Genomic DNA, 26,158 nt, shown 5'->3' on the forward strand with positions numbered 1-26,158 from the left:
GGTGGACAGTGAGGTCTTCCGGCACTGGCAAACGAAAGGGTTACAAAGGCTCCATCAGTTTTTTATGCCAGTGGGGGGACATATCTGGACCTTTCAGGAGCTGCAAGACCAATATAGGCTCCCAAAAACTGATTTTTATGCGTACCTGCAAGTACGCCACTATATCCAACAGATGCAGGGGCTCCACAGGATGGAGGATCATTGGAAGAGCCTACAGGATATATTCGGGGCTTCCATCCAAGGGGGTAGAGCTTATTCGTGTGCTCATTTCTCTAAAGCGTTACGGGAGATACCTGATGTTTCAGCATATTTAGCTATACAAAATAAATGGGTTATGCATGCAAATATTTACCTGTCACAGAAGGATATAGCCCAACTGTTGGTTAACTGTACTAAAGTATCCGAAAATGTACTATTGCGTGAGTTGGGATATAAAACTTTACACTGTCTATATATTTCTCAGGATAGACTATTTGCAGCGAGAAAATGTGACTCAGATATATGTATCAAATGTCAGTTAACTAAGGGTACATACTTTCATTGTTTATGGGAATGTCCTCAAGTAGGTCTATTCTGGGTGGAGGTTCTCGATGACTTAGATCAGATTCTATGTATATCGGTGCCTAGAACTCCACAAGTCTGCCTCTTGAGATTAGTCGAAGAGGACTCTGTACAGTTGTCGGTTTCGGAGCATCTCTTCTTACAGAAAGCGCTACTTATCGCAGTCCAAACGCTCATGTGCCAATGGATCTCCACACAGCGACCGCTGCGGGCTCAATGGAAGGCGCGTTTGGAAACGTTAATGACACATGAGCTGTTAACGGCTAACATGCAAAAAATGGGAGTACAAAAGACTTGCCATGCCATTTGGAACCGTTTTTGGTGGTCGCTCTCTGCAGAAAAAAGGGACCTCATTACCAGAGCTACTACCTATAAGTATCATGACTCAAAGGGACAGACGAGGAACATGCTGCACTCTTAATTGCAGTCCACCACACGGTGGCAGGGAGCAGTTTCGGCTTGAGATGGGGAAGGAATGCTGGGGGGGGGGGGGGGGGGGGAGGAGGTGGTGGAGGGTGAGGTGGGAATTATGCTTGTTTAGGCTGAAGTGTTAGTTTGTTATGCTGTAAAAAATTTAATAAAGAAACGGTGAAAAAAAAACAAAAAACTAAACTAATAGCAATATCTGCCTGTAACACCAACAATTGATCTTTGTTTTACCACCCGCTGTGGCTTCTTCAGGGGAAACAGTGATCAAGGAAATGGCATCCTGTTGTATAAAATAAAGGAACCTACTTCTCAAATTAGGAATACATTCCTCTGTAGTCACTAGTGTCTCACATGATTTGCTAATCCATTCTCATATTCCTGCTATCACGTCTATCAATGATGGAGTATACATATAAAATAAAAACATTATTTAACCTAAACATGCATAAACTTAGATTGTAAGCCCTCTAGGAATAGGGAAATACCTACAGTACCTGAATGTAATCCACTTTGAAGCACCAAAAAAAGTACAAAAAGCGGAATATCTCAAAAAAGATATAGTTGCGATGGAGAAGGTACAGAGAAGGGCAACCAAAATGATAAAGGGGATGGAACAGCTTCCCTATGAGGAAAGGCTGAAGAGGTTAGGGCTGTTCAGCTTGGAGAAGAGACGGCTGAGGGGGGATATGATAGAGGTCTTTAAGATCATGAGAAGTCTTGAACGAGTAGATGTGACTCGGTTATTTACACTTTCGAATAATAGAAGGACTAGGGGGCATTCCATGAAGTTAGCAAGTAACACATTTAAGACTAATCGGAGAAAATTCTTTTTCACTCAACGCACAATAAAGCTCTGGAATTTGTTGCCAGAGAAGGTAGTTAGTGCAGTTAGTGTAGCTGGGTTCAAAAAAGGTTTGGATAAGTTCTTGGAGGAGAAGTCCATTAATGGCTATTAATCAATTATACTTAGGGAATAGCCACTGCTATTAATTGCATCATTAGCATGGGTTCTTCTTAGTGTTTGGGTAATTGCCAGGTTCTTGTGGCCTGGTTTTTGGCCTCTGTTGGAAACAGGATGCTGGGCTTGATGGACCCTTGGTCTGTCCCAGCATGGCAATTTCTTATGTTCTTAATATAAATCTAAATAAAAATAAATAAACAAACTATTCACCATCTGTATCACCAAACTAAACGTAAGTATCATCCTATCTATCTATTTAAAAGAAACTGCACAACTATTTCTCAGGGTGTAACTTGCTGCCTTTGCTTGTAGGGACATGAAAGACTTCAAATCACCTAAAATAATACTGCAATCATAAATCAAACTATATTCATGTTTTAAATTTTTCATCATAACAATATACAACTATATAGAATGTTACTGTATCTTATATCACTGATATCTTGGAGCCCAATCATCTAGAGCAGTGGTTCTCAACCTTTTTTCTGTCGGGACACACCTAACAGATGGCTCTCACAAGCATGACACACTGACCCATGATCGTCACGGGGCTAGATGTAAAAATAGTTTGCATCCACGGGAACCCCCCTGACCCACAATAATGGATGTAAAGCAGAATTATGACATTCCCCATACAACTCACCCTACAAAAAAAGATATTCTGGTTCTGGTGTAATCTCAATAACAGCAACTCAAACTCCTACTTCCAGGCTCAATAGCCCTACTTATGAAAAGACAGCAGTTTACCACCAATGCATGCCTCTTGAGAAAACACACCAAATAAAATTGATACAAACGCTTACATGCAAGTAAAATATCTCATCTCGGTAACAGACAGAGAACTGAGCTAACATACTCCCAGGTTCTGTAGTAATGCACATAAACTAATATAGAGAGCTGATAAGCAGCAATTCGGGAGATGAGCATTGAACCTTGGAAGACTCGGCGACCAATAGCATTTAGAAACTTCTGTTCCTTGCCAGGGGGAAAAGAAGTGTGAGGCTATGATCTCTTTGCTCTCTTCTGTGCAGATTCCACCACTACAGATTGGTGATCCAATTGTGGTTTCTGAAAGCCCGGAGCTGACTTCAGCAAATAGGTAGTGTCAGCTTTCATGTGGAATAGGAGCAATGGAGCCAGGATGTTCCCAGTTCTTCTTTAGGAGATCTAGAAGAGCCTGGTGGATAGGGATGGAGGTTATTACCTTGGGAGCATCCAAGAATTGGAGCAACTCCATCATCTAATGCCTGTCATCCTGTTCAGTCAGTAATTGGAAGGGAACGAATTCAGACATTTCCTTCACAAAATTTATAAAGGAAAGGTCCTTTGGAGGAGAACGCTTTCTACTTTCAGTGGGTGAAGGTGGTGAAGGCAAATCATCGGTGTCTGGTGAGGAATCATCAGTCCAGGTATCATAAGGATTGGCACCTGCCCCTCTAGGATGTAGAGGGGAATGAGACAGTGGGATACCTGAAGGTCCTGGTCTAAGTTCCGAAGGAATCATCGGAGACACCGATGAAGGCATCGATGGCACCGGCGCAGGCATCAAGGGCATCGATGAATGGCTCAGTGGCGCCAACGGGCATATCGGCACCAATGGTTGGATTGGTGGCGATGGACGTATCAGCATTGATGGCTGAGGCAGAACTCCCAAAGGAGGGATGCGAAACGGTGTTTCTCCTCCCGAGGACAGAGTGAGCAGGGAGGGCACTGGCGCCATCGGTGACCCAGGGTCCATCGGTGGAAAAGCAGTTATGAGCGCTTCCATCCTGGAGAGCAGCGGTGCCAACGCTGCCGGAATAGAGTCGGTGATCAGTTCCGCAATTGGTACCGGTGTCGGAGGAACCTGGAGTCGTTGCATTGCCTTGTCAATGGCCTCCTGAACCTTCCGGTCCAGTTCCTCTCGGAGACCTGAAGCAAGCAGCCCCAGCTCCGGAACAGAAGAAGGAGGCAGAGGCATAGCCGGAGGGACCACCTTTAAAGGTGGAGTTGCGGCTCCCGATGCCCCATCGGAGGAGGGTTGCTCATGACCTGGTCGCCGAAAAGGTCGATGCCTTTTCTGGATGGGGTTTCTTCGATGGCGACTCTGACAATGGCGAGGTCAATGATTTTCGCTCCCTCGATGGTTCGAGATTTTCTATGCCGGTGGCGATGTTTGTCTCTATGATCCCCTCGATCCTGAGGAGGAGTAGAGGGTGTCGAAGGCCGAGATGTCGGACGGTCACCGGTCGGTGGACGATACTGGCGCAAAGTTGACAGTGCTGGTTCTGACGACGTCTATGCAATGGACGGAGTCAGGGTTTGAACACGGAAGAGAAGTTCCATCTTCTCCATTCTGGCCTTGCGATCTTTTGGTGTCATTAAGGCACATTTGGTGCAGGTGAAGACATCGTGCTCTCGTCCAAGACACATTACACAAATTTTATGGGGGTCTGTGATGGACATGGTGTGATTTCAGCCCAGGCACAGACGGAACCCCGACGCCATGGAAAAAATTAAGCGCGGTACGCTCGACGGCCAGTAGGCCGCGAGGGCCAAACTCAACAGTAATAGATGGAAAAACGGGTAAAAACTTACCGGAGTACCGCGTTAGAGGAGGGTCCCTTGTGGGGCAAATTAACTTTTAGTAATTCCGTGAGGAAATTTCCTGTCAGGAATCTCTGCAGAGCTCCTTAACCGCGAAGCTACTGCTGCGTGGAAAAAAAGACTGAAGGGGGACCCCTGCTGGCTGCAGGGTTAGTGCCATGCTGGGCATGCCCAGTAGGAGCCAGTCAAAGTACTGGAAACTTTGACAGACGTTTTCCGTGATTGGGCTCCATCCTGTGATGTCACCCATATGCGAGGACTACCATCCTGCTTGTCCTGTGAGAATAGGAACTACCACCCAGGAAAGAGATCTAGGCATCACAGTGGATAATATATTGAAATTGTCGACTCAGTGTGCTGCAGCAGTCAAAAAAGCAAAAAAGTGTTAAGAATTATTAGGAAAGGAATGGTGAATAAATCAGAAAATGTCACAATGCCTCTGAATCGCTCCATGGTGAAACCGCACCTTGAATACTGTGTACAATTCTGGTCATCGCATCTCAAAAAAGATATAGTTGCAATGGAGAAGGTACAGAGAAGGACGACCAAAATGATAAAGGGGATGGAACAGCTCCCCATGAGGAAAGACTAGAGAGGTTAGGACTGTTCAGCTTGGAGAAGAGACGGCTGAGGGGGGATATGATAGAGTGTTTAAAATCATGAGAGGTCTAGAATGGGTAAATGTGAATCGGTTATTTATTCTTTCGGATAATAGAAGGACTTGGGGGCACACCATGAAGTTAGCATGTAGAACATTTAAAACTAATCGGAGAAAGTTCATTTTCACTCAATTAAACTCTGGAATTTGTTGCCAGGGGATGTGGTTAGTGCAGTTAGTGTAGCTGGGTTTAAAAAAGGTTTGGATAAGTTCTTGGAGAAGAAGTCCATTACCTGCTATTAATTAAGTTGACTTAGAAAATAGCCACTGCTATTACTAGCATAAGTAGCATGATGTGTCTTAGCAAATGGAGTTTGTAGAAAGATGATTTTAATATAGTTTTGATGTGGGATTGCATGTTTAGTTTGGGGTCCAGTATGATTCCAAGATTTCCCGTCCGGCCCTCCTCCCCGCACAATCGGCACTGACCCATCAGGGTCAGGGGAGGCAGGGGAAACAGTAGCCGCACAGGAGGCAACCGGCCCACACCTCGGGCCAGCCCCAGACCCCGAACCGGAACGGAGGAAACCAAACAAAAGAAAAGCAAATAAAGAAAACCTCAACTAACCGCGGTAAGCCCGCCCACCTCCCAGTGACACCGCCACTGCACCGACAGAGCCCTTTAACAAAGAATCATCTAACATAAAATCATCCCTAGGTGTACCCCAAGGCTCCTCTCTGTCACCTACCCTTTTCAATATTTACCTCCTCCCCCTTTGCCAGTTGCTAACAGATCTAAAATTAATACACTATCTCTACGCGGATGACGTTCAGATTTTGATCCCCATAACAGAATCCCTCTCAAAAACACTCATTTTCTGGGAAAACTGCCTCCAATCCATTACCCGCCTTCTCACCAGTTTGAACCTGGTCCTTAATGCTGCCAAGACCGAACTCCTCCTCATCTCCCTCAACCACGATAACCTCCCCCCACAGACCCATCCCAACACCCAGGTCACACATGTAAGAGATCTCGGAGTAATCCTTGACAACCGTCTAAACCTGAAGAAATCTATTAACAACACAACCAAAGATTGTTTTTATAAACTACAAGTTTTGAAAAGGCTCAAATCCCTCCTTCATTTCCATGATTTTAGGACAGTCCTTCAAACCATGCTCTTTGCCAAAATAGACTACTGCAACGCTCTCCTCCTTGGCCTCCCCATCTCCACCACCAAACCACTACAGATGCTCCAGAACGCCGCAGCTAGAATCTTGACTAACACCAACTGCGGAGAACACATCACACCCATCCTCCGGAACATACACTGGCTTCCAGTAAATTACAGAATCCTACACAAGTCCCTCACCATAATACACAAAACCATCCACAAACAATTACAGCTCGACCTTGAAATCCCATTCAGACACCACACCTCTATTAGACCCATCAGAGAAGCATACAAAGGAACTCTACAAGCTCCCCCAACCAAAGCCACACGCCATACAGTGACTAAAGACCGGGCATTCTCGACAGCTGGTCCTGCCATTTGGAATAATATGCCCACAGACCTCAGACTGGAGCCCTGCCATCTAACATTTCGGAAAAAACTCAAGACCTGGCTATTCCTTCAAGCCTTCCCTTAAACTTTCCGAAACATGCAAATGGTCCTTTAGCCATACTTTGCTATATATGCAGCTAGGAACCCCATCTACTAAGTATTTTTAATACATTTAAATTTTTAATTTTACTTTAACTGTCTTCCTCTGTCCTATGTTTTCTGGCTATCTTAGCCCCCAAGTTTATTCCACCTTGTTGATTGTAACTTTGCTTCTTGTTTAAATGGTTTGTTAAAGTTATAACCCCTTGTTCTTTGTAAACGGATATGATATGGTAAAGATCATGAATGCCGGTATAGAAAAGAGTTAAATAAATAAAATAAAATTTTCTTTTATAGCAATAGTAATATTTGAAAAGGAGACAATGGGCATATGGGTAACCTGCAAAGAGCGGTAGTTACAATCCTAAACATTTTCCTGGATAGACTGGATGGACCAATTGGGTCTTTATCTGTGGTATTTACTATGTTACTATGTTTAAATAAGCCAAGATCAATTCTGGCAGTTTATCAATAAGCAACTGGTATCTTCTATCTGAACAATAGAAAAGAAGACAAAAATATATTGTTTCATGCTTGAAAAATCATTGCAAAAACAAGACTGTTGGCAAGGCTGTTTCCCTTGTATCAATCATAATGAAATAAGGAAGAAGAAAAGGTACTTACAAACTTCCTCTTCTAGGGAGACTCAATTCCTTCTGAAAAAAGTTAAAAAGCAAAAAAAAAAAAAAAATTAGCAAACTGCTTAACAAAATGATTAACTTGCCTATTTTTTTTTTTTTTTATTTCCAGTGAGTGAAAATCAGCTAGAAGTGCCTAAAATTATATAGAGCAAAGAATGAACCATATAAACAAAATTTTACATCAATAAGAGCATAAGAACATGACATATTGGGTCAGACCAAGAGTCCATCAAGCCCAGCATCCTGTTTCCAACAGTGGCCAATCCAAGCCATAAGAACCTGGCAAGTTCCCAAAAACTAAGTCTATTATAAAGTGACTTGCCGAAGGTCACAAGGAGCAACAGTGAGACTTCAACCCTGGTCTCCTGGTTCGTAGCCCACTGCTCTAACAACTAGGCTACTCCTCCACTCCTATAACATCAATAGTGAGATCATTGTAAAAATATAAGTACAGCATTCATACAAGTCATAGTAGCAACATGAGAGCATCATACCATCTAAGAAAGGAAACTTAATAGCTCCAAACGTTTGTAACTTTTGAACATGTTAGCCTAATAAGGGCATCCACTCTACACAAATATGTTGTTGGTTCTCTTTTAACTAATTTCTCTGTCATGTAACAATTCTAATGCACAATATTTCTTCAGTGACTTGCCAGGTATCTTGTGGTATAATGTCCTAGACACCATGGTCAAATGGGACTGTCATTAGTATGGATAAAAAGCTGCAAGGGAAGAAAAATGATCTTAAAGGCAAGATTATGCCACATCTTTGTAATTAATTTAGAATAGTTATGTATCAGATATTCTAAACATTTAGTTCTCTGTACCTTAAACTAAATGGTATGACAAAGATTCCTAAAATCCAAGAACAAATAGGAGCACTGTAGCATAATTCTAGTGTGTAATCGCCACCAACACATCTGATTTGGTCTCCAGTTTCAATCCCATAGGTAAACCAACCATAAAAACACCAAACTTCAGGGGATTTTCAACCATTTGGTTTTAGTTAAAGAATGTTTCTGTTATTAACAGATGCATTTAAATTATATATTTTAAGAAAGCAAACATATGTATATTTTTGTTGTTAATCCCATACTTGGATGGTTGATTTACTACCTTTTCTGTTGGTTTACCAGGTAGATAGTAACTTCACACATTCTAAATCACAAAGTAGAACAAGGGCATAATACAGTAAAATAAAGAGAGATTAAGTATAATTACACTCAGTTTTCCAAAGTATTAGTATTATTTTTCATATGCCACTTTTTAGTGAGTTACATTCAACTATTACAGGTATATCCCTGTCCCCAGGGGGCTTACAATTTAAGAAGCCTTGTCCTGAGGTGTGACATAAAAAGAGTATCAATAAGCACATTGTATTCTTCAATCTCTTTTCAATTCTCGTGGCACTGGGGACATAAGTGAAAATAAAGTACTGGGTTTGCTGTTCACTAATACCACAGCAGTGGTAGCAGCAATCAATCATCAGCAAGCGAGGTACCCATCACTGGCAAGGTTCATGTGAAGATCAGTGCTAATATCGTTACAGTGGTACATAACAATGAAGTTGAAGCACGTCCCAGGGGTTTGTGATTAAATTGATGACGACTTGTCTCTTTTCAAGTGTTCCACTTGTTCTGAAAAAAATGGAAGAGTGTGGGATGATGTCATCCACCTGGGAGGACTACCATACCACTTATCCTAGGAGAACAAGCTTAATACCTAGGACTACTGTCAAGAGGCATCAGTATTCACTGGAGGGAAATATGGGGAATGAGATGAAACCATTAGTTTCCTACCTTAATGTAAGTAGGGCAATCAGTGTACTCGCCTCATCTAAATCTTGATTCATTTAGGTGGCAATGACCTAGCAGACTGCAAGATTCTAGAGATTATTCTAATGCAAGAATATGGATTTATACAATGTGGTCTGACATAATTGCAAGAAAAGTATGGAGGAGCGACATGAAGATAAAAAAATATGGTGACAAATGGAAAAGAGTGATCTGGGAAAGTACTAAATTTATTTTTTTTTCTACACAGTCTAGTAGTAAAACACAATTTGATCATAAGGGACTGACCAGAAATTTACCAGCAAGATGGCATGCACTGGTTTGATACTAAGATTTCTAATACTTTGAAATATGGATACAATTCAAATTATATTCCAGATATTTTGTAATTTCCTTGGCACATTACATCATTTCTTTTTAAAGTAATAACTTGTAACTGAAGCCTCTGCTTATACTACAACAATTTGCTAAGCAGCTAGAATGTCATGCATGTCAATTTTGTGATCAAGTAGTGCTAACTTAATATTCTATGTTTCATAATCATACATGAAAGCTATATTAAAAAAAAGAAAAATTATACAAAATTATACAGAAAAATCTGGAATGTTTGAATTTAAATATTCAAGGTACAGGTCAGATGAAAGGATATTAGACACACTAGGCAAACTTTCAGGCCCACAGACTGTCCTTTCCCCTGAGATTTTAATAATACAACTAAAGAATTATAATCACCAAACCACCACCCCTCCTATAACAATCCTATAAAAATATATAATTGGTCATCATACTTTTAAATATTAAATGTTTCATATGCATTTGTATGTATATCTATATAATATAGACAAATATACATAACACATCCCCGACAGTAGACTCTCCACGCTGAACTCTATATTCATACCAGGTGAAAAAGGCAAGGAATGGGGCGACTATGTACTAACAACTGCTTGGTAACCTAGTGAAATGAAAGGTAGAGAGAGCTATATAATTCCCATGACAGAGTGTGTGCAATCATTAAGACAAAACCCCCAAAATAGAAGTTTACAATTGCATACCAACTTCAGATAGTGCATTTTATGAATCCATAACCAGAATGCGTGTGCAGAAGCTTCAGGTATGGGGTGGAGGAAGATAAGAACATAAGAAATGTCATGTGAGATGAGACCAACTTGACCACGGTCCATCAAGCTCAGCATCCTGTCTCTAACAGTGGACAGTCTGGGTCTGCCAGAGTAACAATGGCTGTCTCTAGTATACCTAACTAATAATGTTTTATGGACCTTTCTTCCACAAATTTGTCCAAATATCTTTTAAACTCCCTATGCTAGTTGCCTTAACTACATCCTTTAGAAAAAGATTCCACAGCTTGATTGTGCTTTGCATGAAAAAGTATTTTCTACAATTTGATTAAATCTGCTAGTTTGTTTCATGGAGTGGTCCCTTGTTTTAGTATTATTTGAAAGGATAAATAACTGTCCTGTACTTATCCCCACTCATGATTTCATAAAATCCATAGTGATTCTATGAACTAGGAAAGGTTAGCATTTGTTTGCAAGTGTTAGAATTGTGAGACTGTAAAAGTCACTTACTTGATCTGAGAAAATGACTGCTCTGGGAAACTAGTCACCAGAGCTTGATCTGAAAAGGTGTTAAAAACTACTATTTGTTGGAAGCAAGAAGGGAGATTAGCAGAGAGATCCAACTGTTAATCTACTTGCAGTGGGAATCTTTCAGAGGAGTTAGTTTTTGAAGTAATTGCCTTAGAAGTCCAGAGGGAATGCTGACTATCTGCTGGTGGCAAATTGGACTTGCTGGAATAAAGCACTTACATCTTGAGAAAAAAAATGTCAGAGGGTAAACTTATTGGCTGTGTATATTGTGTGCTAGTTTGTTTTTTTTTTTATTCACATCTACTCGTTCAAGATCTCTCATGATCTTAAAGACCTCTATCATATCCCCCCTCAGCCGTCTCTTCTCCAAGCTGAACAGCCCTAACTTCTTCAACCTTTCCTCATAGGGGAGCTGTTCCATCCCCTTTATCATTTTGGTAGCCCTTCTCTGTACCTTCTCCATCACACCTATTATCTTTTTTGAGATACGGCAACCAGAATTGTACACAGTATTCAAGGTGTGGTCTCACCATGGAGCGATACAGAGGCATTATGACATTTTCCATTTTATTAACCATTCCCTTCCTAATAATTCCTAACATTCTGTTTGCTTTTTTGACTGCTGCAGCACACTGAGCAGACGATTTTAAAGTATTATCCACTATGACGCCTAGATCTTTTTCCTGGGTGGTAGCTCCTAATATGGAACCTAACATCGTGTAACTACAGCAAGGGTTATTTTTCCCTATGTGCAACACCTTGCACATGTCCACATTAAATTTCATCTACCATTTGGATGCCCAATCTTCCAGTCTTGCAAGGTCTTCCTGTAATGTATCACAATCCACTTGTGATTTAACTACTCTGAATAATTTTTGTATCACCCACAAATTTGATAACCTCACTCAATGTATTCCTTTCCAGATCATTTATATACATATTGAAAAACACCAGTCCAAGTACAGATCCCTGAGGCACTCCACTGTTTACCCTTTTCCACTGAGAAAATTGACCATTTAATCCTACTCTTTGTTTCCTGTCTTTTAACCAGTTTGTAATCCACGAAAGGACATCGCCTCCTATCCCATGACTTTTTAATTTTCTTAGAAGCCTCTCATGAGGGACTTTGTCAAACGCCTTCTGAAAATCCAAATACACTACATCTACCGGTTCACATTTATCCACATGTTTATTAACCCCTTCAAAAAAATGAAGATTTGTTAGGCAAGACTTCCCTTGGGTAAATCTATGTTGACTGTGCTCCATTAAATCATGTCTTTCTATATGCTCTACGATTTTGATCTTTAGAATAGTTTCCACTATTTTTCATGGCACTGAAGTCAGGCTCACTGGTCTATAGTTACCCAGATCACCCCTGGAGCCCTTTTTAAATATTGGGGTTACATTGGCCACCCTCCAGTCTTCAGGTACAATGGATGATTTAAATGCTAGGTTACAAATTTTAACTAATAGATCAGAAATTTCATTTTTTAGTTCCTTTAGTACCCTAGTATGCATACCATCTGGTCCAGGTGATTTGCTACTCTTTAGTCTGTCAATCTGGCCTACTACATCTTCCCGGTTCACAGTGATTTGGTTTAGTTCATCTAGCTCATCACCCTTGAAAATCATCTCTGGAACTGGTATCTCCCCAACATCCTCATTAGTAAACACAGAAGCAAAGAATTCATTTACTCTTTCTGCAATAGCCTTATCTTCCCTAAGAGCCCCTCACAGGTTTTTTTGCTTCGGATATATTTTAAAAAGTTTTTATTATGAGTTTTTGCCTCTATGGCCAACTTCATTTCAAATTCTCTGTAAAAGAAAGGGTATCATTTCTAGTCTGCTTCAAAGATTATACTCCCCCATCTCTAGCACATGAGGACTTTCAGTGAATCATTGCAAAGTACATTACATTAAGTTAGGCTTTCAAATCATGCCTAGTGTCAGATTTCTGTTTATTGATAATTGTTCACTTCAAAATCTCTCATTAAGAACTAGGGATATGCTATCTGTTTTATCCCATTTAGTACACATTACATTTTTAGTGCACATTAACACATTTTAACACACACTAATATGGTTTTAATGCGTGTTAAATGCATAACAAAATGAAATTTAAAAAATGTAACTAAACAAAAAAACATGAAACAAATGAAAACCGTTTGCCTGCAAACATCTATTAAAACTTTTCAAGCTTCGTGTTCCTAAGAACAAACTAGAAAAGTTCAATTATAAAAGAAGTTTTAATTAAGAACACTAGAAAAGATTTCAGCTAGTAACACTATAAAATTGTCTGTTTCAGAAAAAACACACACCACTTATGGCTCCCATCAGACATAAGAATATGAACTATAACAACTCAAATAGGACTCTATCACCCTACTAAATTGAAAAATGCTTCACCGTAAACTAATTTACTAGAAGGAAACAAAATTAACCAGAGAACAATACAGAATGCAGGCATGGGGAATATGCTTCTGCAATAAATAAGTAGCTGATTTTTTTTACTCTTATGTGACAGCAAGTCAATTCAATTAGTGAGACAGGCCAGACCAAAATATTCAGTATTTCATAAGCATATATATTCCATAAACCTACATGTGCATATATCAACTAGTTTGAATATTTAACCACATATTTCTGCACCCACCCTGCAAATAACCACAAACACACCAACCACTCATGTACATATACGCACACACATATGCATCCTCTTTACCAGTGGTTCTCAACCTTTTTTTGGCCGGGACACACCTGACAGATGGTTCTCACATGCGTGACACACTGAGCATGTGACCGTCACGGGGCTAAATGTAAACATGCACTCTGCATCCACAGGAATCCCCTCAACCCCCCGCAATGAGTGCAGAGCAGATCTAGGGCATTACCCTGTACAACTCGCCATACAAAAAAAGATATTCTGGTTCTGATGACATCTCAGTAAAAGCAAAACAAACTCCCTTTACTACCAGGCACAATAGCCCTTCTTATGAAAAGACAGTAATTTACCACTAATGCATATCCTATTGAGAAAACACAACAAATAAGATTGATACAAAAGCCTACATGCTAGTAAAATATCTCACCTCTGTCACACACCCAGAACTGACCTTCACCAAGTACAGAAAGACCACACATTATAAATATGGAGACAGAAACTGGAATGGAAAACCAAAAAAAGCCACTCTGCATGCAGTGCAAACCTAGAGAAATGGAAAGAGAAATATAGCACCTAACATAGTCCCAGGATCTGCAATAATGCACACAAACTAACCCGCACAAAGATACACCTGTATTATGGAACACACTCAACCAGTAACAACCCTATCTAAGGAATACAACTATTAAACCAGGCCCTAAACACTAATACATTTCCTATTGGGAAAACAGAATAAGCCAAGCTGCTATAGCGCCCCACACAGAAATAATTGTAAAGCTTTACTAAAAATGTTACAAAACAGCTGCTGAACAGAATATCCAACAATTAAAAACTCATAAAAATTATTAAAACATGTCCAAATATCAATAAAATATTTCAAAACAGCAGACATCGCATAATACCCAATAATTAAAATGGCAATCAAGAAAAATAAATTTAAAAAGCCACCTTTTCTTACCCTCTCCAGCAACTCTCCTCCTCCTTTCCCTTCCAGGCCAATAGCACTCACAGGAAGCAGCAAGGGCTGCTGAAGCTCTGTCCTCACAGTCCTCTTCCTTAGCGCCCACAACCAGTCACTCACACACATAACTCCAATTAGACCCCACGAACAGTCTCAGTCTCTCTCACCTCCCTGACCAGTCTCTCTCTCAATCACTCATGGTCTCTTATATACAAGCTCTCAATCACACACAAATGCTCTCACACCCACACCAGCTCTCACCCAGGCTTCCATTCACACCCACACACACCAGCTCTCACCCAAGCACCCATTCACACCCACACACACCACCTCTCACCCAAGCACCCATTCACACCCACACACACCAGCTCTCACCCAGGCTCTCATTCACACACAGACACCCCAGCTCTCACCCAGGCACTCATTCACACACAGACACCCCAGCTCTCACCCAGGCACTCATTCACACACAGACACCCCAGCTCTCACCCAGGCACTCATTCACACACAGACACACCAGCTCTCACCCAGGCACCCATTCACACCAGTTCTCACCCAGGCTTCCATTCACACCAGCTCTCAACCAGGCACCCATTCACACACAGACACACCAGCTCTCACTCAGGCACCCATTCACACACAGAGACACCAGCTCTCACCCAGGCACCCATTCACACACAGACACACCAGTTCTCACCCAGGCACCCATTCACACCAGTTCTCACCCAGGCTTCCATTCATACACAGACACACCAGCTCTCACCCAGGCACCCATTCACACCCACACACACCAGCTCTCACCCAGGCACCCATTCACACCCACACACACCACCTCTCACCCAGGCACCCATTCACACCCACACACACCACCTCTCACCCAGGCACCCATTCACACCAGCTTTCAGCCAGGCACTCATTCACACACAGACGCACCGGCTCTCACCCAGGCACTCATCCACGCACAGACGCACCCGCTCTCACCCAGGCACTCATCCACGCACACAGACGCACCCGCTCTCACCCAGGCACTCATCCACACACACAGACGCACCCGCTCTCACCAAAAACTTCTTCTTCCTTCGCTGCAGGGATGGGCTCCAGTTCCGCCGCGGCTTTACTCCGGCGGGCCTTCTTTTTTCGCCACCGCGGGAATGGGCTCCCGTGGTGGCCTCGGTCGGGTTTCCTCTTCGCCGCCACAGGCTGTGGCGGCCTTGCTTTGTCGGGGTCAGGTCTCCTCTTCGCCGCCATGGGAATGGGCTCCCATGGCGGCTTTGCTTCGTCGGGGGTCGGGTTTCCTCTTCATTGCGCGATCTTGCTTCGTCAGAGTTCAAAATTCCTCCCTGCCTGCCTCACCGGCCAATCAAAGGCTTCCTCCCTTCTTCCTACTCCCACTGGTAGGGAGGAGGCTTCCGATTGGCCTGCGCGGGGGCAGGCAGAATGAAGGAGGCTTCCCATTGTGTAATGGGGGTAGGAAGAACGAAGGCTTCCAATTGGCCCGCGTGTGCTGGAAAAAGGCAAAAGGAAAGTAGAACGGGGTAGTGGGACACCGGGAGACGCGACACACCTGGCGGTGTTTGGCGACACACCACTCATTACCTGCCCCCCGCTACACACACACACACACACACACAAATACATCTCCACTACAACTCAACTCACCATATACCACACACATACTTTACACAAATTATGTTGGAAAACATTGCCAAAGCCATGCTTCTGCATGCTTCTCTTACTTGCTTCTTATTGAGATCTCACCATGGACCTATACAGGGGCAATATCTCCCTTTTTCTGCTGACCATTCCTCTCCCTATGCAGCCAAGCATCTTTCTGGCTTTTGTCATAGCTTTATCCACCTATTTGGCCATCTTGATATCATCAATTATGATCACCCCCAGACCTCACTCTTCTGTCATGCTTAGAAGAATGTCAAACCCTTCTCCCCCCCCCCCCCCCCCCCCAAGTACTGTACCTCTCTTGGGTTTTTGCATCCTAAGTGCATAACTGACTTTTTTAGCATTAAATCTTAGCTGCCAGATCCTTGAGCTTCCCTCCTATTTTCCACATCTTCCTGTCTACCCTGATGCAGATTTTGGTATCAGCAAAAAGCTGGAAGAACAGACAATATATATTTATTCATAAAGGGGTGGATTTTCAAAGGGTTACGCGCGTATATTACGCACGTAACCCCGAAAACCCACTCCTGCACACGCCAAGCCTATTTTGCATTGGCCCGGCGACGTGCGCAATCCCCGGGACACGGGTATGTCCCAGGGCTTGAAAAAATGGGCGGGCCAGGGGCGGGCCAGGGGCGGGACCGAGGCCTCCAGCACAGCAGCCGTGCCGTCGCACGCAACTTCATCAACAAAGGTCAGGGGGGATTTTAGATAAAGCTGGGGGGGGGGGGGCAGAAGGAAAGTTCCCTCTGAGGCCGCTCCGATTTCAGAGCGGCCTCGGAGAGAACAGGGAAAGCCATCGGGGCTCCCCTAGGGATCGGCGCATGCAAGGTGCACCCCCTTGCGCGTGCCAACGCTGGATTTTATAGCATGCGTGTGGCTACGCGCGCATGTTATAAAATCGGGCGTAGATTTGTGTGCTCCGGGTTGCGCGCAGGTTTAAAAATCTGGCCCAAAGTGTTAGAGTATTAGAAAATGACTATTAAACAATCATTAAAAATAACACATACACACAATCCATTCACCCAATATATTAAAAAACTTATGTTTGATACCATATCCTACTGTTAAACCCAGTGAATACTTGTGTGGGAATCATAAAAACATCGATACAGAACAAGCAAAAAAATGTTACGTTTGCTTGCTCTATATCGATGTTTTTTGCTTGTTCTGTAACAATGGTGGGGGGGGGTTATGATTTCCACAAGTATTCACTGGGCTTAACAGTAGGATATGTCTGAATACCATTTGCAATATTACTTGCCTAATGGCACATTTTAAAAGTCATTTATGGTATTCACTTCTACCAGATAAACTATGATTTCCCTTAGAATAGTCTGTATATTCCCTTTCAATAATAATCTAAAATGTGCTTAGTAAAGAGGTCAGGTTTTCATCCTTCTCTTAGTCACAAGAGCAGCTACAGCATGTGCTACAGCTAGGTTAATAATCCGATAAGCAGCAGCACATGATTTCTTGGCTGATATTGCAAAAGCACTATATGCACGTACAAACTGCATAACTGTACTACAAATGAGGAGATTATAAAATTTAGGCTTCTTTGTAGAAATCAGCTAAACAAAGACTCCTCAATTAAATGGACTTTTAGAAGACCAGCTGGCTGAAAGCGATTACACTAAGTGGAAAATTATTTTAGGAGTTTTTTTCCCCTACAGTTTTAAGATGAATAACAACATTTGGAATTAAAGGAATTATGTCACACCTGAAATGCTTTTTCTGTAATTTCATTTATTCAGAATATACAAATTTAGCCTCACACATTTTCCTTGGGTCAATCAAAAAAAAAAAAAAGTGCAAGCAGTAAAAAAAAAAAAATTAAAAAAAAAAAAAGGGAAAATCCCTATATTAAACAAAGTAACCAAGATTGTAAGTCCAATTTAGTGAATCTATGTCCAGGAATGATTTTAGCACCAGTGCATCTGCGAAACTATAATTTTCCCAAGCCCCAGATAGACTGCAATAATCGAGATGGGACAGGAGCACTGGCTGCATTTAATGTTCTTAGCTCTGCCCAATGCAAAGATGGACATAATTGCTTAATCAACTGAAAACTAGTAAAAACTTTTCCGATTTAAAGAACTGCCAGGCCAAACTTAGCATCCTGACAGAAGGCCATATAAAAACAGTAATGATTGGTGAATGTGCTGACTGAATGCCACAGTGTGGTCTTGCAAAACATTATTTTGGCAACCAATCTTACCACAATAGCTTGAGACTTGAAAAAATGATGGCTGGACCTTTTAAGGACTTTAGTCTGCTCCACACTTAAGGTGACAACTCTCTTGTAATCCAGTAAGTGAAGTACCTCTCCCTTATGTACAGGAGGCTAAGAAAAGAATGCTAGAAGGACAACTGACTAAGTTGGAAGTTCACTACTACCTTTCAGAAGAATCAGATACAGCCTTTGGGAAACCAGCACAGCTCACTCTCATGAGGCTGGGGGCTCCTCCAGGTGCAGCCACTTCAAAGTTTGAGCAATCTTGACCATGTTTGAGTCACACAGAGCTACATGTCAAAAAGAAGTGGTAGTATAGGGGTCACATGATGTGCTAGACTGAGCAGTAGCACATTGTTAGGGCTTCCAGCTGAGCTTATTTATTATTATTTTTTGAATTGTTCCTGGATGCCAAATATGGCAACAACTTTTAAAAATATTCCTACTAAGTGCTCCATTCCAAAGATGTGGGCTGATAAGGTAGCTAAAACATCAAAACTGCATGAAATGTTAACCTCAGAGGCTTCCGGGGAAGGCCCAATGGATAATCTGCAATCGAAGTGGAAAGAAAATTCTGTCCTGGACTTGCTCACTGAATCTCCAGGAACTCTCCGACAGTTGTTTAAAACTGATACTTTGTCGAATACCATTGACTTCAAGCTCCAAATTGTAGTAGACAAAGTGGCTCAACTTGTCTCCTCGGTAAAACAACAAGAGGAGCAGCTGGATATTGTGAAGCTTTGGGTAAGTGATTTAGAGGACGGATTCACAACATAAGCTCTCCCTGATAAATAAATAAATGTTGTGAAACATCTATTTATTTAGTGCTTTTATAACATAAGCTCTCCCTGTTAGATGATCGGCAAAATTTATTTTTCACAACATACAATTAAGCTCTGGATTCAATGTCAGAGAATGTGGTTAAGGCAACTAGTGCAGCTGGGTTTAAAAAAAGTTTTGATAAGTTCCTGGAGGAGAAGTCCATAAACTGCAATTAATCAATAGGGAATAGCCACTGCTTGTTGCCAGCCTTTGTAGCATGGGATCTATTTAATATTTGAGTACTTTCCAGGTACATGTGACTTGGACTGGCCTCTGTTGAAGACAGGATGCTAGGCTTGATGGACCCCTGGTTTGACCCAATATGTCATATCTTATGTTTTTAAAACTTAGAAAATAGAGGGCAAAGAAATATCTTAGCATTGTTGGCCTCCCTGAACAGGTCGAAAGCTTTGATGCAGCAGCATTTGTTTTAACATGGCTGCCCTCTCTCCTAAACCTTACAACTGAATGAGGGCACCAACACCAGGTCTGGGCGGGAGACCCCCAGCTATTCACTGGTCTACATTTGAAAAAACGTTTTCTGCTGACCTAATTATTTTTGCTGATTTTACCCAAATGAAAGGTGCTGATTCCAAATATGAAGTAAAAAAATATGCAATACGTCAAATTTTTTCACAAATGAGAAATGTTTTATTAAAGATTATAAAGGTGAATATCAAGGGTAATAAGTTCTGAAGAAGCGATAGCACGTAACATATTTGTTTCAAGTAAAAAATGAGTCTATCATCTAACCAAGAGAGCAATAGTTATGTAAATTTTAATTGTTAGGGAGAAATTCTCTCTTTTTGGATGCTCTGGAATAGTTATGATCAGGGTTTATTTTCTTTATTTATTTATTCGTTTTTATATATAGACGTTCGTAGGAAACATCACATCGGTTTACAGTAAAATGTCAAAGACAATTAAAATACATTTGAATTACAGAATTATAATCATAAAATCACGCTGTAAACACCAGCAGTAGTCTGCCATCATGTTTGTGTTCCATCTGTCTTGATATCTATATTCCATTGTCTTGATGTCTTGGTGGAAGCATTCACCTTGTTCTTCACTCATACGTCCAAGATTTGAGGGGAAGTAGTTCAGGTGGCTATCAAGGAAATGCAATTTGACACTCATGTTTGCTCCCAGTCTTTGAAAAACAATCAACAAATTTTGAACTAAAAGGTTATAATTTTCGGCCCTGAAGATGCCAAGAAAGTCTATAATCACGTCAGAAAAAGCAGACCAAGCATCCTTTTCTTGCTATATTGTTATTGCTATAAGATTTTATGAGTAGACAGCGTTTTGCGGAAAAACCGGACGTGACTGGAGGAAACTGATGTGATTTTTGGATTCAGCACACTAAAATACATAAAGATCACATTATCTTCTAGTCAGCAAAACTGATGTAGACCAGTGTTATTGTTCGATTGCATAATTTTTGGAGACAAAGAGAATTTTGGACGATTTTGGACGATTTCTCGCAGGCTGTGGTGAAAAAGAGACTGAGTTTTGCAGAAAGGAAACAACTGCTGCGAGAGAGAGGGGCACATATGTTGTACCCTGCAAGACTGAAGATTACATAAAATGGGAAACCTTACTTTTTTGATTCTTCTGGTGAAGTGCTTACATTTTTGCAGGAGGATAAGCACACTGCTGAAGAGTAGAATACCTGATTCAGTATGGCTCCAGACCAGTACAGGGAACAGATTTTATTTAAATCGATGGCTGGTGGGGTCCTATGTTTGGTGGAATATCTTGTGACTACTGAGGAGCTTGTAGTGAACTGTTGTGGTGTATCCTGGCCCTTCCACAGATTTCTCTTATTATTTTTTCATTGGATTTCTTTAATTTTTCTGGTGTTTTGGTTTGATTTGGGGTATCGATCATAGCATTTCTGGCTTTGTGTCTTCACTAAATGGCTGGTGTTTTCCCACTGTGCTACTGGACTGCTTGGTGGGACAGTTCGCCATATTTTTTCCTTCCAAGATAATCGTCTGTGGCAGCAGGGCAAAGTCTTTGAAGTGAACGTAGCCGGGACTTGTACATGATGGCAAGAACTCTGGACTGCAGTCTGGTTCTTTACTACTCTACTTTCAGCACTCCTTGTGATACCATCTTGGTGGTGATTCTTCAGCACCAAGACTATTTCTTCTAAGTTTTATTTGATCCTTTTATCTGATTCTTTTCTTCTGATAATTTTCTGTCCAAATTTCAAGCCTGTTGGGATAGTTAGCTCAGTCTGACACAATTGGGAGGTCAGGGGAGACAGGGTAGTTGACAGGGTATGGAAACAGTTGGATTTTATGTCTGCAGTGGAAATTGCTGATATTTCTAATCACTGTACTGGGGAGGTTTCTGATCTTTATATTTAAGAGAGTGGAATTTCAAGTGGGTTTAGGTAGTTTTTGGAAGAGGACTGAGCAACATGGGATTTGGGTAGTGAACAGAGATATGGAAGGTTTGGTTAAAAAACAAAAGTTTGAAACACACAGTGCAGCTACTTTTATGTTTGTGTTCTTCTCTGATACTATGGTGAGAATTTCCATGGTTCATTGGAAATTTATATCCATGAATTTTTCACATTATGCTATGAGGTCCTGGTTTTTACAAATATGGAATGATGGCATCACCTTTTAAATTAATATCTTTGAAAGTTTGGGATATATCATTCCCTGTTAAAAGAACCAGAATTTTATAGTTTTGCATAAAAATAATGCACACTGATTTTCTTCAGGAAACTTATCTGTCTAAAGATGAACATCTTAAGTTGAGAAGAGACTGGATGGGTATGGTGGTTTCTGCTCCAAACAAGGGTGAGCATTTTAATACATAAATCTTTCCCACTTAATATACAACAGACTTTCTCAGATCGAGGGAAGATATGTAATTATTGTGGGTACTCTTTATGGCAATGCTTTCATTCTAATAAAAGTTTATGGTCCCAATAGTGGGCAGGGTGAATTTTACAAGAGCTTGGCTTCCATTATTACAATATATGACATTCACTCTTTAATAATTAGTGGTGACTGGAATGCCTGCCTTAACCTTGAAAAAGATCAATCCACCTCTAGGGCAACCATTCCAGTTTTATCAGAACTTGTGACCTTGGGCATGTCACTTTACTCTCCACTGCCTCAGATACAAACTTACATTGTAAGTCCTCTGGGGATAAGAAAATACTTCCTGAATGTAATCTGTTTTGAAGTGCCGAAAAGCAGAATATAAAAATCTAAAAAATAAAAAATAAATAAAGCTTAGTGATATCCTGTTACTGGAGCATAAGCCGAGTGTAAGGGACTATACATATAATTTCCCTAGAAATCAATCCTTTAGCAGAATAGCTTATTTTCTTGGAAGTTGCAGACTATCTTCAAAAATTATAGCTTGTGATTTTTTTTTTATGTTTAAATCTGTTTTATTGAGTTTCAAAAACAAACAATACAACTCAGGAACACCGGGTGGTTCTGACTGGTGCACCAACAATAACAAACCATAGGTACCTACTGAACCCCCCTTCCCCAGGAATGCAATGAAGAAATTGAATAAGTTCTCAAACGGGTTCCAAAGTGATAGGTCCAGAAAAATACTTCAAAAACAAACTCCTTGTCCTATGAAGGAGGAATTGTATGTAGAGATTCCAAACTAGCAAAAAAGTCCTGGTCTTCTTCATTGTCCACATGTTCAACGTACTTCTCAAAAAGGCATAAGTTATGAACCAACACACACCATTGAGATAGCATGGGAGGGGGTCCATCTTCACCCAGTTCTGCAAAATAGCTTTTTTCCTCAGTAAAAGTACTTTTCGAATCCATAATTTTAAATAAGGTTTTCCCACCGCCACTCCCAACAAAAGATCAAATAGTAGGATCTTAGGACAGAGGGGTAATTGAATTTTTGTCACATTGTAGATATATCTCACTATATTCTCCTAAAAACCCATGATATAAGAACATGACCAAAAACAATGACTCAAGGTACCCTCCACCCGAGTGCACTTTTTTAGACACATGGCTGTAGTAGTTATCCGAAATTTCTGCGCTAATATCTGGGAGATATAATTCCTTGCCAAAAATTTATATTGTGTTCCTCGCAAGTCCATCCAGCTAGTGATAGAACAGAGCTTGTGGAAACTTCATACTTGGTGCTCATTAGGAAATTGGAGCCCCAGTTTGTTAGCCCTCCCCCGCATGGATGACTCATAGGCCCGCCTATGTTTACACCCTCTGACTTGTAGATTTCAATCTATTTCTTCCCTCTCCACTCATTCTTTTATTTTTTATTTATTATTTTTTATATACTGACATTCATCTCAATTGAGATATCACACCGGTTTACATTCAGGTACTGTAGGTATTTCTCTGTCCCCAGAGGGCTTACAATCTAAGTTTTTGTACCTGAGGCAATGTAGGGTAAAGTGACTTGCCCAAGGTCACAAGGAGCGACAGCGGGACTTGAACCTTGGTCTCCTGGTTCATAGTCCACTGTTCTAACCACTAGGCTATTCCTCCTCCCTTGAAACATCTGCTCTTTATATATTTATTTATTTATTTCAGATTTTTATATACCGGCATTCGAGACAGCAGTCACATCGTGCTGGTTCACATAAAACAGGGGTGCATAGTAAACATAACTATAACAATGGTGTTGAAAAGGCAGTTACATATAACAGGGTGATAAGAACTTGGCTGAGAAGGAAGAGAAAGGAAAGGTTATTAAAATTCACACATATATGTTTTGTAAAGCCTATTACTTATCCATAGATCAAAACTAAACTGGCGATTTGCTTATCACCAAGTTATATATAGTTGTTCCCATGATATAACATCCCTCTGTTAGGCTTGACTCAATTATATGATATGCTTGTGCTTTGATCTGTATTTCATAGGATATTTGTTTGTTCGAGTTCCCAATTGATTGTAAAGCTTGTTGCTGAATTATGGTTCATTGTAAACCGAGGTGATGTTTATAACGTGCCGCGGTATATTAAAAAAAAAAAATCTCTAAATAAATAAATAAATAATTCCCTTCTCAGTCATCTCTCTTCCAAGGTAGAGAGCCCTAATCTGTTTAGCTTTTCTCCAAAAATGAGGTTTTCCATCCCCTTTATCATTTATTACCCTTCTCTGTATCTTTTCTATGTCTGCTGTGTCTTGTTTGAGATGGAGTGACCAGAACTTCACATAATTCTCATGGTGCGGTCGCACCATGGATCTATACAGAGGCATTATGATAGCTCCGGTTTTATTTTCTCTTCCTTTACAAATAATTCCTAACATTCTATCTGCTCTTTTGGCCGCCACCACACACTGAGCCAAAGATTTCAAGGTTTTGCTCACTAGGTCCACTTTCTGCGTGGTGACTCATAAAAAAGAACCCAGCCTGTAGTTGGGATTATTTTTCTCTATGTGCATTGTTTTGCACTTGTCCACATTAAATTGCATCTGTCATTTAGATGCCCAGTCTCCTAGTCTCAACAAGGTCCTTCTGCAGTTCTTTGCAATTCACTGTTTTAACAACACAAAACAATTCTGTCCCATCTGCAAATCTGGTTACTCAATAGTCTTCCCTTTCTCTGTATTGGGACCTGTGCTAAATAGCACAGGTCCCAATACAGACCCATGGGCACTCCACTAACAACCTTTCTCCATTTGGAAATTTGACTATTTAGTACTATCCTCTATTTATCCAGTTGCCAATCCACAATAGAACACAGTCTCCGATCCGATGACCTCCCAATTTCCTGAGAAGTTTCTCATGAGGGTCTATGTCAAATGCCTTCTAATAATCCAAATACAATATATCAACTGGCTCACTTTTATCCAAATGTTTATTTACACCTTCAAAAAAATCTAGTAAACTGGTAAGGCAAGACTTCCTGATGCAAAAACCATGTTGACTTTTCCCATTAAAGAATGTGTATCTATATGTCAGTAATTTTGCTTTTAAGAACAGCTTCTACCACTTTGCTGGCACAGATGTCAAGTTCACTGGTCTATAGTTTCCTGGATCACCTCTGGAGCTCTTTCTAAAAATTGTCATCACATTGGCCACACTCCAGTCTTCTGATACTATGGCTGTTTTAAATGATAGGTTGCAAATCACCACAAACAGGTCAGCAAGACACCTTCCAAATCACAAGAATTTCTCCCTTGTAATTTAAAGACTGAACATAACCATTCAAAAAAAACTAGAGAAATGCAATGACACACTGGCATGTCTTTTTTGTTAAATAATATTAATAGCAACATTTGCAAAACCTGGGCGTCAGAACAGATGCTTCCTCTTCAAATCCCTACCATACATCTTTTCTTTAACTTTAGTAAAACAGTGATAAAACAGGCAGTAGGAAAGTTCTTCATCACCACCTCCCCCTCAAACCTTTTTTTATATGGTCAGAGATGGAAAGAAGAATGGTTTCCCACTGTATACATACGAATTGCATAGGTAGATGGCTTTCAGATCTGTGAGCAATCTGGCATACAGTGAGGATTATGACATTCAGAATTCAAAATAGAAATATTTTTAGATTTGAAATATTACCAGCTTTATGAAAGCAATTTTCAGAAAATGTTGCTTGAAAACTGCACCCTGTAATACAGGTTAAAATTATGTGCAATGTACAACAGAGAATATTGAGGATACTGTGAACAAGAAGTGCCACTGGCTCTTACAGGGGGTCTCTCTCTTTACAGACATGGACCTCAATGCTATTCCCACCTTTTTCATAAACAGAGTAAGTAGGTAAGATCTTCCAGGGGCACGTTATGGTCAGGAGGGCCCATAAGTAAGGAATACCTATAGAGTCTTCTTCCAATCCCACTGCAAGCCATCTCTTATCCAGAGCTCCAATGACAAGAGTGAACTAAGAGGCTTTTCACTCCCCAGACCTCCTGTACCAAAGCTGATTTTAATGAGAAAAAGTTCAAAATTGCTAGTAATAAGTCTATAATTT

The 26,158-nt window shown here is 40.8% G+C and overlaps 1 protein-coding gene across 1 annotated transcript in view; it reads right to left on the minus strand.

Annotated features, from left to right (window-relative positions):
* Window positions 1-26,158, minus strand: part of MAST2 (microtubule associated serine/threonine kinase 2) — a 360,153-nt gene that overhangs the window by 229,611 nt on the left and 104,384 nt on the right. The window contains 1 exon segment of the mRNA XM_029618685.1: window positions 7,421-7,452. Coding sequence (XP_029474545.1) covers window positions 7,421-7,452 — 32 coding nt within the window.

Source organism: Rhinatrema bivittatum, chromosome 10 (assembly GCF_901001135.1).
Source record: "Rhinatrema bivittatum chromosome 10, aRhiBiv1.1, whole genome shotgun sequence".
NCBI classification, from domain to species: domain Eukaryota; kingdom Metazoa; phylum Chordata; class Amphibia; order Gymnophiona; family Rhinatrematidae; genus Rhinatrema; species Rhinatrema bivittatum.